Source organism: Hippoglossus stenolepis, chromosome 21 (genome assembly GCF_022539355.2).
Source record: "Hippoglossus stenolepis isolate QCI-W04-F060 chromosome 21, HSTE1.2, whole genome shotgun sequence".
In the NCBI taxonomy this organism is placed as follows: domain Eukaryota; kingdom Metazoa; phylum Chordata; class Actinopteri; order Pleuronectiformes; family Pleuronectidae; genus Hippoglossus; species Hippoglossus stenolepis.
This window is the reverse complement of record NC_061503.1, coordinates 5,100,501-5,115,244: the sequence shown is the minus strand read 5'-3', so window position 1 is coordinate 5,115,244 and position 14,744 is coordinate 5,100,501. Positions and strand designations below refer to the sequence as shown.

Here is a 14,744-nt window from a genome sequence, read left to right as displayed (position 1 = left end):
CGTCCCCTTAACGTGTCTGATTTCTTTCATCCAGATTCATGAATTATTCTCAGAGAAATAAATGAAAATGTTGAAAAAAATGCCCTTTCTCACTTTGTTAGAGAAAGTGGTCCTTCCTTGCCCCACCCCTTCACAAGATATCCTTAAAATTGGGTCAGTACTTTTTGCATAATCCTGAGGACAATATCTTGACTTCCATCCTGTGCTTTGTTTCATCCTCTTCAGAAAGGTTCCTGTGTGTTTTGTAAATCGAGTGGATTTATATCGCTCTTTTACTGTCTTATCAACCACTCAAAGCGCTTTACAGAACAAGTCGCATTCACCCATTCACTCACACATTCATACAGCGCTTCTATACGTATCACCCATCACTCATAGACTGCAGGCACGGCTATATCAGGGGCAATTTGGTGTTCAGTATCGGGGTTTGAACCACCAACCCTCTGGATAGTTGGTGACCCGATCTACCTCCTGAGCCATATAGCCAACTTTATAACTTCTCTAAAGTCATCACCGACCTCTGTACTTACCCACTCAGCTCTTAATGCCACTATTTATAGTCTTTGGTAGCTGAGAAAAACACTGTTGGCCTCACATCGAGACCTCTCGTTTCTCCAGAGCTTCAAAAGAAACGAGATGTGACACATCTGTGTTCGCTCACAATGTAACAGAAATTGGGTAAGATGGAGAAACCCAGGCCAGACTCAAAAAACCGCTCAGACACAAAGCTCCAGAGAAAATAGATCTGTCTGATACTCACGTGGACTGTAAGCCCCCAAAACACAGAACAAATACTTAAGAGGGAGGGGAGGGAGTTGGAATGGAGGGGAGGGGGGTTACGAGATTGAGCCGCTCGCTGACAGTGAACACACACAGGCCACATTCGCACACTTTCAGGGCTGTTTCATAATGCTAAGAGGAGGATAGTCTTGCCTGTATTCAAGAGGCCCAGCTTTGAATGGAGGTCCATGCAGGCGTGGGCGACAGCGAGCGGAGGCATGAGAGAGGAAAGATCATGGGTGTCACTCATTCTAAGCCTTTGTCTCTATTTTTGGTCCCAGCTCAGCACACACACACACACACACACACACACACACACACACACACACACACATTTTAAGGAGCTGTTTAATTCAACTTTCATAATATTGTCAGCAGTAGCAATCTACAAAGCATATCATAGGAATAACCCAATATAGAAAGGAGAAAAAAAAATCCATTATGTGAAAGTGGTTAAGTTTAAGTCAGTGGAACTAAGAAGATGTGCTTTTTATTTTGAGGTACTTGTACTTTACTTGAACTTTTCCTAAAAAAACTGCCCCACCAACATGACTGACCCAACCCAAACCCAAATATCCTTAAAAAAAAAAGAAATAGGCCCGGCCTGTCAGGGTCAGGTATCCACACTGTGTTATGTAGCCCATTTCTGCTCATCTTCTCCCAGCACAGTATGGATCAGCTCCTTGAGTTGTACTTTGATCTGGTATGTATGCTGATATAGTTGTACTGCTCATGTATAACTAGTGAAAGTGAATTTGAATGAATTCTTAGATCAAGTCCCTCCAGAAGAACGAGGTACGGTGATCTGCAGGATGCTGTCGGATTCCTTCAGAACTAGTCACTGTACTCAGGACAACTGCATAGACACAGATGACTGCACACTGTTGCACCTATAATGAAATGACGATGCTGAATGATGGAAAATGGGAAAATATTGCGGCGTAACGCGACAGTATTGCGATGGAACGCAAAAGTGAACCTTTAAACAATCTCGCAGTGACCCTTTGGGGGCTCTGAATACTTTGTTGTTTAAAGATCAAACATTTGAAATGCTGGAATTTTACTTGCAGCACAATTAAATTGTTCTCTAGGCACTTAGGCTCTAAATACTTCTGTGTTAGTATCCGAGCACATTTAATGAAAATGGATTTTCTCATTTCCAATGTACTTTCTGTGAGATACAATGTAGTCAAAGTGTAAAGTGGCATAAATCAAATTATTGTGATGAACTCCATGGAGCTGTTTGTGTCCATATAGTTTGATGTTTCCCCATATACACATTATACTGTATATATACATTAATTACCATTATGCATTGATTAGCATCAACTAATGGGATTGATCTTCTATCTCCTCTATCTCTCTTCTATCAGGAGGTGTTTACACATGCATGAGGAAAACATATTTTTTCTTGGCCCGATTGAACAAGTTTGAGCTAGAAAAACAAACACAGCCAGCCAGTGTCTATTATTTTCTGGAATGTTAAGTGATTTATGGGCAGGATAAATGATGAGCGGAACCTATGGAATAAGAAATGAGGTTTGGGAAGCTGACGGCTTTTATTATCCTCACAGCCGAGCTCCAAAATCGCTCTGCAAAGTGAATAAGCTGCATGAGGCACATGAAGCACCAACTCCTGATACATGCAAAATAAAGATTTATAAACAATCTGCAAGGGCACAGACAAAAAGTAGATGTAGAACAATGGATTTATGTATCATTTCATGGCATTTATATTTGTTGGTGTTGGATTTTAAATATGCTGACCTGAATGGGTAGTGCTAGAGTGTTATCTGGCCTGTAAATAACTCTGCTACGTGTTTATATGTCATGCCTCTCTGTCCCTGTCTGTGTCCAGATCGTAGCTTTGGGCTGGTGTTTCGGGGACAAGTCCTATCTGAGGAGCAGCTGGAACCTTCTCGACGGGATGCTGGTAATGATTTCTGTCATCGACATCCTCGTGTCCCTCATCTCCAACACGGGTACCAAGATCCTGGGCATGCTCAGAGTGCTGAGGCTGCTGAGGACCCTGCGGCCGCTACGGTAGGTGGCTCTCCCAGGGACGCCAAGATACACAAGCAAGCAAACACAGTGATAGGACAAACCAGGCCAGAATTATATTAAGAAAAACATTAGGATATGATTCAAACCATTCCCGTGAGTATATAGGTTAGAATCTCTCCATTTATCAAACGCATTGGATGATAAATGCTTTTGGGAGATGCGTGTGTTTTTGTGTGTTTGTATGTTTGGGTGTATTTATTGGCATTTATTTTAGAGTCCATTCATGCTTGTGTTATTGTGCGCATGTACACAATTGCAGAGTTATGTTTATTTGAGGGGAAATGAAGCGGAAACCACCAATTTGGAGACTGTTTTTCTATTCCTATCTCCGTGTGTGTGTGTGTGCGTGTGTGTGTGTGTGTTTGTGTGTGTTTGTATGAGAGAGAGAGAGAAAAAGAGAGACTGGGAAAGAAAAGAACAATTTGTTAGTAATAATCGACAGGGTCTAAACACGTGTGAAAATTCCTCTGGTGTGCGTGTGCGTGTGCGTGCGTGTGTGTGTGTGTCTTCATGCTTGACTTGGCTCATGCTCACATGCTTGTTGTCTCATCTCGTGAAGGGGAGCTCTCCAGGCTTTGCCATCTCTTGAATATTTATCACGTCTCTCAGAAAGAGCACAAAAATCAAATAGTCATTTTCTTTCCTTCCAATTTTACCCAAACACCACTGACCTTTTTTTAACCATTTTCTTTTTGCCTTTTTTACTTGAACCTTACTTTGACATTAAATTTAAAAAGATTTATTGTTTGGTATCTACGTTTTGACAACCAGATCACTCCCGACAAAATATCCCCCAGCTCAGTGCAGCAGGGAGTATCTTCTAACCCATAGTTAAACATACCCAGAGAGTAAGTCAACATCAAGCCACACATATTTGTACAGTCCTGTTTTTCTTTACCCAGAAAAGGAGCTTTTCTTAAACAGATTGTACCTGAAAACACCAGCTTGGTATCCTCGTGTGTACGCGTTCATAGCTTTTCCAAAATGATTAATTAAGGCCACATCCACACGATTTCGGTTAAGAGTTGAAAAACCTCTAATGTGCACCACAGCACCGGCCCTAAAACCGACAAGTTTGGAAGCCCTGTTTTACTTTCAAACCTCCAGGGGTGCACTGAAACACACATGTATGGATACAATACTGTGATAGACTGAAACTGTTTGAATGATGACATGTGTGGAGTACAAATGAATTGATGAGTTTGACTTCATGGTCTGGTTGAGACAGGAAGATTCTTCTTTCATTGAGCACTGTAGACGTCATTGTGATAAGTATGAGAACAATAAAGGCAGTAGTCAAACCTTATGGATGTAGCATGGATTTATTTGCTGGGACAAACCCTGAGGGGAGGGTTCACAGGTCAGCTTGGTGACGGTTGAAACTTGATGCATCTTTCCACTCATGTTTTTTGCCTTGTTGACGTCCAATTGCGTTTAAATAAAAAAAATGATCTCGCTAGTTACAATGCTACAAGGAATGTAGATTGAAGCCATTTACAACACGTATAAAACATACACAAATAATTTGGTTCGGTGCTGCGGTGCTGGCTAGTTTTTAAAAGATAGCATTGTACTTTAAACTCTCAAGTTAAATGTGAATGTGACATTTGAAAATTCACTTTGTGTCACTCAAAGGGTTCTCTAGTTTGATCTGGTGACAAACCGAACACTTGAGACCAGTACCTGATGCTCCCTGATGCAGAGTTCTGTCATTCTGCTGAACGCCCTGTCCTAGTTAATCCCCCCAGGCCAGCAGGGCTGAGGCTGTATTAATGTCAAGTGGGAAAGGTTTTTTAAGTCAGATTAGAAATGTGAAGCAATTACAGAAGGAAAATGTGAGTTTAGGAGAAATATTCTCGGGAGCAAAGGTCGGCCGTTTCTTGGGTGAAGCCTTCAGTTTGAGCAAAGTGTAAAAATGGCAGAGGGAGAAATAGGATTAGGGAGGCTGCATGGAAGCAGGCAGAGAGTGAGTGAGGGAGAAACAGGAGATGACGGGGGGAAAAAGAGGAAGAAAGAAGAAAGAACTGAGTCTGGCAACTTGGCTTTTTCTTCCACAGAGGCTGTGGACTAGTTACAGGAAAGCTAAACTGTAAAATCATATTTTACGGTAGTTATTAACTTTCAGTCCAAAAGGAGGAGCCCAGCGTTAAAGGCTGCATCACATTAAGCTATTCGCTTGCTACTCTGGTTATGCAGTATGGCCTCGTTATGGTGTACTGCTGCTGCTTAAAACCCTGTAGGAGATAATTCAGTCGGGTCAACACAGGGTGGAATTACTGCTTTGCTTCCAACTAATATATCTTTGGGGACTACAGCACATTTTGAGTTAGGCATGGCACGGCCTCTGCATAACCTAACAACACACACATGATCTAACTATTAGGAGAAAGGTTGGATCTGTTTTTAATTTGCCAGTTTTTGGCAATTATAATCTTTACTCTATTGTCTAGTCGTCATTCCTTTTACATAATGTTTAAAAGGTTTGATAATTAGTTCTGACATTTGAGGGAAGTACACAAATTTACCACCGTCCATGTCCTTGAGGGAATTTCTTAAAATTTGGTACAAATGTTCAGTTGGGCTCAAAGATGAACAAATTAGAATTTGGTGGTCAAAGACCAAGGTTACATCATGTTGTATCTGTCCGGCATAAATTGCACTGGTCGGCAGAGGCATCCAACCACAGTCCGGTAGTTCCTGTTCATCAGTCCAAGCATGTCTCAACGTCCCTGCAAACTAGCATCACTATCTTTGCTCTTTATGTCCATTTCTCTCGGAAAGTGCAACAATCCACACCTACGTTTCTTTTCCTAACAGTCACCACAATGCTTGTGATGATCTGTAAGAGGTAGGTGTGTGATCCCTTCACCCTACCTGTGACCAGACAGGCATACAGCCAGAAGGGACCACCCTGAAGGACACGTTATAGTCTGGCACAAGGCAGACGCAGCAGTGTCATCCACAAAGCTTCTGTGTTAGTTCCAATATGAGCCTGTTGTCACCTCAATCCGACTGTGGTCGACTCGCGCTCGCTGGGTGTTAAATCAAATATGAGCCTGTCTGTGTTTTCCCCTCTGGCTGCTTGGTGCACGTGGGGTTCACACAGGCAACATCGGAGCTGCTGGCGCTGACTTGGGAATAACAATCAATCCGCAGTCATTTATGTGCTCACAGGCTGAAATCCATGGCAGCTTGTCACTGAGTGAAGCACGTTTTGAACAGTGTCTTCTGTAGTTTATGCAGTGTAACCATGTGAAGAGTTTGCACTGAGCTATTGTGGGCATTTCTTGCAACGCTTGCAACATGCCTAGTGTGAGTGTTATTGCAACAAGCAGGTGACTTTGTATTCATGAACTTTTTTGTGTGGAGGTGTCCATTTCTCTTTCCTTCTCGGTAAAGATATTAATGAAGGCACTAAATTGCGCAAAGGGAGCAGGGGGTGTTCAGGAGGGCACAATCGTTTTGTGTTTGTGTGTAAATCTGTTTGTGTGACAGAATGATGCATTGGCTTTGTTAAACAGGGCACACACACACACACACACACACACTCTGCACCTCATTCATCAAGCCCACAACCTGAGCTGGAGTCCAGCGTCAGAGTCGGCAGTGAAGCTAGCACCCTGTGTCACTACCCAGCACCGCCAACACCTCATTGACAATTCAGCTGCAACCTAGAGAGCCGACCCCCTCCCCACCACCCATCGATGTGTTCATTAAAAGTGCACACCACACTCCCTGCAGTCATTGCAAACAAACTGGTCTAAACTGCTTTGCATTGTTTGTGAAGTCTTGGCTGGCCAACAGGGGGTCAACACCCTCGAAGTTGACCCCCTGTTGCCGCAGCCTTCGAGCTCATCCATCACTTGACGATGATGTATTTACCTCGAGGCCTCCACGTCGGCTACTTTCTGTGTCCCATTAGTGTACACGTAGCCCCTGTACCCGTGACAGCGCAGATTGACTCAGCACTTTCTGTAATTACTATTCTTTAAGATGTGGTGATCATGTTAGTGTGACACCTTCACTGGTTGACCCACAGCTTACGTTTCCTTCATTTAGGGATGGCTACGAGAATATTTAGTGGTAAAGGTAGACAGTTGGAGAGGAAGGACAGGTGTCGGTTTAAGAGGTTTAGATTTAGACAACAAGGTGGAGAGAGAAACAAGTTAAGACAAACAAGCAGAGAAGCAGCTGCCTCATTTTTGTATTCCCTATATATCCCCTCAACTCCCCATCCCTCCTCTGCTCCCTCTGTTCCCTATTTCTATCTCCCAGCATAGCTTAATAACACCCAGAGTTTGTACTGTGGGAACACGCCTGCCACTTATTGCCCTACTTGTTGTTCTCTTTCCTTGGTGTGAGGGATATGCTGGTGAAGGAGGGAGACGAGCGGTGCGTGTGTGAAGGTGTTGTGCACCGCAGCGCACTCCTTCCCGCTTTGCCTAGCACACATAACAAGGACGCGCTGCAAAGTGCTGCGCAATTATGCCGAGGTGTAGATTAGAAGAAGCGAGCATTTACTTTTTCTCCCCCAAGCTCTCTTCATCCAGCTCCTCATCATCCTCCTTTCGGTATCTTGTGCAAATAGAAATTACGGAAAGCAGCCTCACTGCAGTGTGTGTCCTTCACACACCGCATCATCAGAGTGTATTGACTCATAACAAAGAGACCGGTGTTTGCCAGAGTGAAGCTCAAAAGGACAACATGATGTAAAGAGGTAGAGAGATTGGCTCGAAGTTTTCATATGCAAAGCAGAAATGTTGTGAAACATCTTCTTTGCAGTTAATGTGCAATATAAGTTGCTGAGCTGGGAAAATGTAGATGGTGTGATGGACTCATGGGTTCCACAACACACTGCACTTGTTCTTTTCTTACCATGATCATGCTTATTAGTTTTACCTTTACTTTTCATTTTTTACACTTTAAAATTATTAAAATGACCAGTCCATCAACTTATTTAAAGTGTAACTTCACCCGCAGTTTTTGCCCTTACCTGCAAATCAAAAAAGGCAGTGCTGGGAGGCGGGGCTAAGAATTAACTGTGAGCAGTCACTGGTGGCGGGGGGCCGCCCACCTTAAATCAGAAGATGTTTTCAAATATATATAAATGTCATGTTGTAGAGACGTCCAAAAGGGTTGAGTTTGCATAAGTATTTGTCCTGCAAGATCCAAGATGGTTTAAAAAACTGGGTGGCGTTATGATCCATGTTCAACCCATATATATAGACTTTTTATAAATGTGTTAGCAAATGTAATTACCAATATTAATTAAGAACAGTCACATAATTTAGTTTACAGCTTAAAAACACATGTAATGGTGTAGTAGTGTGTTTAAATACCTGTGACACATCATCATACATACATAATCAGTTGACAGGACAAAACTAGTTAAAGCAGCTGCATATCTATACCTGTTCTGCATTAGTGTATTGATTTTAAGAGATATTTCAAAGTACACAGAAAAAATTGTTCCACTCTACTACAGAAAATACTTAAAAAAAAACAACAACTTAAACCAGGCCTTTATCAATGACTTTTTACAGAAAATATCAATGAATGCAAAGATGTTCTCATACCCGTTTGTCAATTGCATCAAACACCAAAGCAAGTGGATGAAGCTATTGAACACTAGCACCCTCCATAGGCCACTAGCAGCAGTGCATCACAATCTGGTTTTCAATAGTACAACAAGAGAGGCAGTGAGGTGCAGAGCGATGAGCTGTCGCGATGAGCTCGTTATTCTCTGATCAGGGATATTGATCTGTGGCCTTGGTCGGTCCTGCCTCCTTATTATCTCATGTCTTCTCTTAATGTGCTATTGACTCTTCCTTCAGTCAACTGTCTGCTCGGGGGAAAACACACAAAGACAGATAGATAAGGCAGAGCAGATTATCACCTCGACAGACCCTTTGACTGTGTTGCATTTTTTTTTTCTCTCTTTCAGGCTCTTTCATGTGTCATCTTATCTGTTCCCTCATATTGACTTTGTTGTTTGCTGCATTTGTGTTTTAAGTGTGTGCTCGTGCCTGTACACGTGTGTTTTCTGTGTGAAAGCATATACAGATACGTATCCATGCATTGGTGGGTCTTATGTAGCACGTGAGTGTTTGTGTTTCTTCCCCGGCGAAGCTCAGCTGCAGCACAATACAGTGCTGGGTGTCATGCTGGCACTAATTAAACATCCTCATCAGTCCATTGGCTTAATTAGATGTGTCTATCTGTTTCCTAGACTGCAGAAATGAAAGGAAGCAGAAAGAGGTGTGAAAGAGGGTGAGAGCGGGAGTGAAAGTGAAGTTAATTTGCTTGTGAGCCAACAAGCATTTTGGTTCTGCAATGTGGACACATGAGGAAAAATATTGTCCGACTGTGGTGAACAAAGGAAATCAAGAAAATAAAAAAAGATAGATTTCAAGTCCAGATTTTGAAATGCTTTCACTCAAAAGCCTGCGTTCACGCTCAAATAGCTCCTGCTTCTGCTTAGTTGAGCTCTGCTTGTGCTCAAATTGTGCACAGATTTCCTGCTCTCCAGCTCTTCTCTTCGTGCTCACGCTGTTTCTGTGTGCATGAAACCTCTGCACTCTGAATTTTTCTTCTGCACTTGGATTGTTTTGTGCATCGAGTCTGTCAAAATCACCCAACCAATAGAACTTGGCTATAATATTGACAGATAACATTGAGTGCAAGCCACAGTTTGAGCACAAGCAGAGCACATATATCCATAAGCAGGGGCTATTTGAGTGCTAGTGGTTTTGAATAGGGGCATTACAAAATATGAAGGTAAAATCTATAATTACTTTCTCTCAAACAGAAAGACAACACTTTTGAGTTAGTGTGTGTGCACACAGGGCGAGTGGCAGAGGGTTGGAACGATGCAGGCGTCCTGCTCCATCTGGTCTGTACTAAACTGTAAGTGACCCTGCACAAACACACATACACAGCACTAATATTGTATTATATGCTGTGTTCCAGAGTGATCAGCAGAGCCCCAGGGCTGAAGCTGGTGGTGGAGACTCTGATGTCGTCACTGAAGCCCATCGGCAACATTGTAGTCATCTGCTGCGCCTTCTTCATCATCTTTGGCATCTTGGGAGTACAGGTGAGAGGGCAGAGTGAGGAGAGGGAGGATGCAGACAGACATACTGAGAAAACAAAGTGGTCGTACAGCTGCAGTCCATACAACCACGACACAGATTCATTATCCTCCTCTCACCACGCTGTTGGACATGTACCATCCTGGCATCGCAAGCATTATGAACTCGGAGTTAAAAAAGTACATAATAACTCATGCCAGGACACTTATCTGGTCACAATTGAAATTTCATGGCTATCAGCCCAACAACCTCTGTGCTTGTCACAGTTCAGGATACTGTGTCTCTGGTCCATAGACTATCTGTCCAAGTTAAGTTTTTTTCATGAAGGGTCAATAGAACCATGAAGCAACGATTGGAAGCTATTACTTGTTGAAAAGTCGCCATAGACACCGCTGTTGTGTCCTTAACCTCTGCTGTCGAAAATGTTGAAAATGTTGGCAAGACAAGCTAGATCATTCATCTATCGATCCATCCATCCAACTTATCCTTTTCTAGGGTCGTGGGTGACGGGGCAGCTGGAGCCAATCCCAGCTGACATTTGGCAAGAGTTCAGCATAGCGCAGCATGCTGAACTCTTGCCACATGCAGAGAAAAAATGACCACTCACATTCACGTCTATGGTCAATTTAGATTCCCCAACCTAACCCTAATCTGCATGTCTTTGGATTGTGTGACGAAGCCGAAGTACTCACAGAAAACCCACACAGACATGAGGAGAACACGCAAACACAAGGGCCGTGAGACTCAATCCAGGAAACTTCTTGCTTTGAGGCGACAGTGCTTACCCCCCACCACCATGCCACCCCCTGATCATTAAATTACCTATAATTGTTTTTGTGATATATTTTGTGCTAAGTATCCTTTCCTATATTTTGTATTCTAGTTCCCATTCATAGGTATTCCCAGTAATTGCCCAAATCCTTTATTATAACCTCATCCTGGGGCAGTCCTACAGTCTTGGAGGACATTCTGTCAAGCCATGTTCTGGGCAAATGGCTTCTTTCACTCCAATCATTATCATTTTTGATAAATCTCTGGTAGGCTAAGTTAAGTTGTGACTCCAAAGCTCAAAACCAACATTAGACACCCGGAGCAGTGAGGTCTTGGTGAGCTGAACCAGGGTAGACGGTAGAGCTTGGGGCCGGCAGAGGGACCTGGAAAATCGTTTTGACAGACAGTCAGACTGGGCGAGGCGGGAAGACTGGAAGCAGCTGGGAATGATGAACCTGAAGCACAGGCAAACACGAGAGAAAAACAAACTGGAACTTGAGTTTCTCAGTAGCCCTTTGCATCATGTTTGTTAAATGATCAATCTGGCGATGTCTGGAATGTAGAGCAGAGGTATATACTGTCTACTGCAGGAACTGATTAGTGTATGAGTCACAGGGGCGCTGGTGAATTGGCAGCAGGAGGGAACTGATGCCATGCCCAGACAAACAGAGACAGAATCAAACTGGGGACAAATAAGGAACACAAGGGCGGGAGAAAACATCAGAAACAGAAGGAATGGAAGAGTCCCAGCTGGTGTCATGACAATCTTTACAAAGCTTTAGTGGTAAGGTACAGTGCCCAATTCAATATGTATACAGCTTGTATTCTAAAATAGAGGTTAACCAAAGATCTCTTAGTACAAAAAAAACTCCCTTCTTTTTAACTGCAGCGAGGAAACTGTCTGGAGAAAGAAGGAGGGCTGATTAAATTGACCAATTACTTTTTATGTTTGCAAAACAAACAAAGTCTGTCTCTGAACTTATCCTTGAACAGTAATTCCAATATATTAGACCACTGCTCCTGTGGAAGGATTACTAGAAGAATTGCGATGACGAGTTAATTATAATGTCTGCAGGCATTTGGGAAAATCAAACGGTTGTTAATGTCAAGAACAGTTTCGGACCCCAAATTAACCTCAAACAGCATAATGTAGTTTTGAGAAAATGTTCTGTTTCGGTTCACTCTTGAATAAAGAGCATATTTATCGATTTTCTCTCTCCAGCTCTTCAAAGGGAAGTTCTTCTTTTGTCAAGGACTAGAACATCAAGTAAAGAACATCACCAACAGGTCAGACTGTGTGCAGGCCAGCTACAAATGGGTCAGACACAAGTACAACTTTGACAACCTGGGACAGGTACGATCTCAGAAATGCTCTGACCTTTTATCAATAAACACAGATGATCTGATGAACTGCTTGAATTAGAAATCTGTACAACCTTCATTGTAGGACCTACTTATTTCACCCATTCTTCCCTTTCTTTTCTGTCTCAGGCCTTAATGTCTCTGTTTGTTCTGGCGTCGAAAGACGGCTGGGTGGACATTATGTATAATGGACTGGATGCTGTAGGAGTGGACAAACAGGTAAATCTGAACACTAGGACATAAATGAGTCCAGGGCAGCTGTCATTGCAAATCATTTGGCTGTAGCTGAAGTAAATCAATTGGTGCAATCCCCTCAAAAATATCCATTGATAATATCTGTTAGAAGTCATTTCCAAGTTAGAATTCTGTACATTTAACACTTCTGAATATCTATAAAATCCTCTGTTTCTGTGTATGTTTCAGCCAGAATTGAACTACAACCCATGGATGCTGCTTTATTTCATCTCTTTCCTGTTGATTGTGGCCTTCTTCGTGCTCAACATGTTCGTGGGCGTGGTGGTGGAGAACTTCCACAAGTGCCGGCGCCACCAAGAGGCCGAGGAGGCCAAGCTCAGGGAGGCGAAGAGACTGAAACGCAGGGAGAAAAAGAGACGGAGTAAGGAGAAGGAGCTGGCTGGTCGGTAGTCTTTCCACATCTTTCTGAGTCCTGCTTGATTTGAGCCTGAGCCTTTTTTTCTTTTGCTTTTTGATTTGGTTTGGCCGAATCTAAGAGAACGCAAATAGTGAGCTAGTACCACCTATGGTCACAAGTCTGTGGTAGAACCCTCCCCCCTTTTTCTTTCTTCGTTAGCAGTCCGGCTGATTTTTGTTGCAGTCTGGTGGTCACCTACTTTTACTCTGCAGACTGCTGCAGACTTTGGAGGCTCTGCTTCAACTCCAGCTACAAATTGATCAAGCTGGATGTTAAGAAAAGCTTCCACAACTGGTCAGTTTACAGAGCGAGGATAGCTGACCACTGGTGTTAGCCCCTTCCGCCCTTACCTTGCCTGGTCTTAGATGCCGTGCTTGGGATGGCCCCTTGGAGCATGCCCAGTGAGTGCTGACAGATGGGGCTTGCATGGTGTTGGGTAAACAGAGCTAGAGGGAGGGGGAGTTGTTGATCATTTTATCGCCCTGATCAAAAAGGAGATGACCCCCCTCCCTTCCTCTCTTCTGCATGTGGTTTAGTACAGCCGCAGGGGCAGGGATAGACCCAAATCTGGGGGGGGAAATGAGGAAGCTTTTCCCCTTCGTTTTACTGTAGTTAAGATCTCAGATCACTTTGGGTTAGGTTTGTAGGAGTGAGAACTAATTCCCTGTCGGTTCCCCCTCCCCTTCGGCTGTATAGGAGTTGGTGACAAACTGTTTGGTTTGTTTTTTATTCTTTCCACTGCCTCCTACACCCAAAATCACAGCCGCTAGCATCTGCTAGCATTAAACTTCCCAAGAATTTGGTAAGCTAAAAGTAAATTAGCCACTTATTCTAAAGGAGCAGTGGACTCGATTTTCTTCTATACAATTTTTTTTATTCAATAACCGTAATGTTTCTGTCCAGGTCTTGAGAAAAACAGATGGAAATTGATCTTCCTTTTTCAGGAGTTGTCTGCCCAATATGACCAATCCAGAAACCCCCTCAGACCTTTACATACTTTAACATGTACACAAGAGGAGCTTCCCTTTTTTCTTGACCTTACAGTTCTTGTTTAGTTCATTTCTCCGTTTTTCTTTTTGTCTTTGCTGATTTTTGGTTGGAGACTCTTGTATTCTTTTTTTGCCCGGTATACCTTTTTTGGGGAATATGTCGTCCGATTAGCAAAACAGCAACACAAAAAGGTTGCTTTAGAAAGAAACAGCTTACAGGTGTGGGTCAATAGAATGTAGGGATGGTTGCGAGTGTCTGCTTTGGTTGGAGAGACAATGGCTTCTTGATCGTTGCAAAACAAAAAGTACAACTGGACTCAGAATCAATGGAAAGACAAAACGTAGGAACATAAAACCAGCTTTATCTTTCATCGCTTCCTTCTGGCCTTACTCCATCCCTCTTTCCCTCTTTCTCTCTCTTTGACTCTCTCCTGTTTCTAAGTCTCCAGCTCTTCCTTCCGTGCTTTCTTCTGCTTCCTCCTGACTAACACAGTCTCATTCCTCTAGATTTATTGATTCCGGGGGTGAGTTGGGCTCTTTCTGAAGGCACATTGAAAGGTACAGCGTTTCTAGCATGTTCTGTGTGTCCCCTTTGAACCCCCCACCACCACCACCACTGACCACGACCACCCACCATGGTGGCTAGGGTTCTAAGTTCAATGGTCACGGGAGGTAGGGCCCCATCCTGCGTCCCCGCCCCCCTGCCTCTCTCCCATAAGCCCTCAGTCCACTGGACATGCTGTTACCTGTTTTCTCTGTCGTGGCTTTGTCTTTCACAGCTCTTCCACACTGTGCGCAATCCATCCACTGTCCACAGCACTGCACCGCTGCACTACGACCACAAGAGAAGAAAACTTTTGGTCTAGTCAGGTTGGCAGGGAAACTGGGATTGGAGATGCGGTGAGGCAGGGAAATGTACTGAGGGGCAACAAATAGGACTTCAAGGTAAAGGGGTTCCTGGTTGTCTTTATTCCTTGTAAAGCAAGGGAACTGTGTCCTATCAGAATTCTCACTATAGGTTGGGAACATGGTGAT

General features: G+C 43.3%; 1 protein-coding gene across 8 annotated transcripts in view; it reads left to right on the top strand.

The window, feature by feature from the left end:
- cacna1g (calcium channel, voltage-dependent, T type, alpha 1G subunit) overlaps positions 1–14,744 on the top strand; it is a 147,201-nt gene that overhangs the window by 93,163 nt on the left and 39,294 nt on the right. For all 8 annotated transcript variants that reach the window (XM_047338374.1, XM_047338370.1, XM_047338369.1 and 5 more), the window contains exons 20-24: positions 2,639–2,823; positions 9,814–9,940; positions 11,929–12,060; positions 12,198–12,287; positions 12,492–12,684. In XM_047338374.1, coding sequence (XP_047194330.1) covers positions 2,639–2,823; positions 9,814–9,940; positions 11,929–12,060; positions 12,198–12,287; positions 12,492–12,684 — 727 coding nt within the window. The remainder of the gene's footprint in view (positions 1–2,638; positions 2,824–9,813; positions 9,941–11,928; positions 12,061–12,197; positions 12,288–12,491; positions 12,685–14,744) is intronic.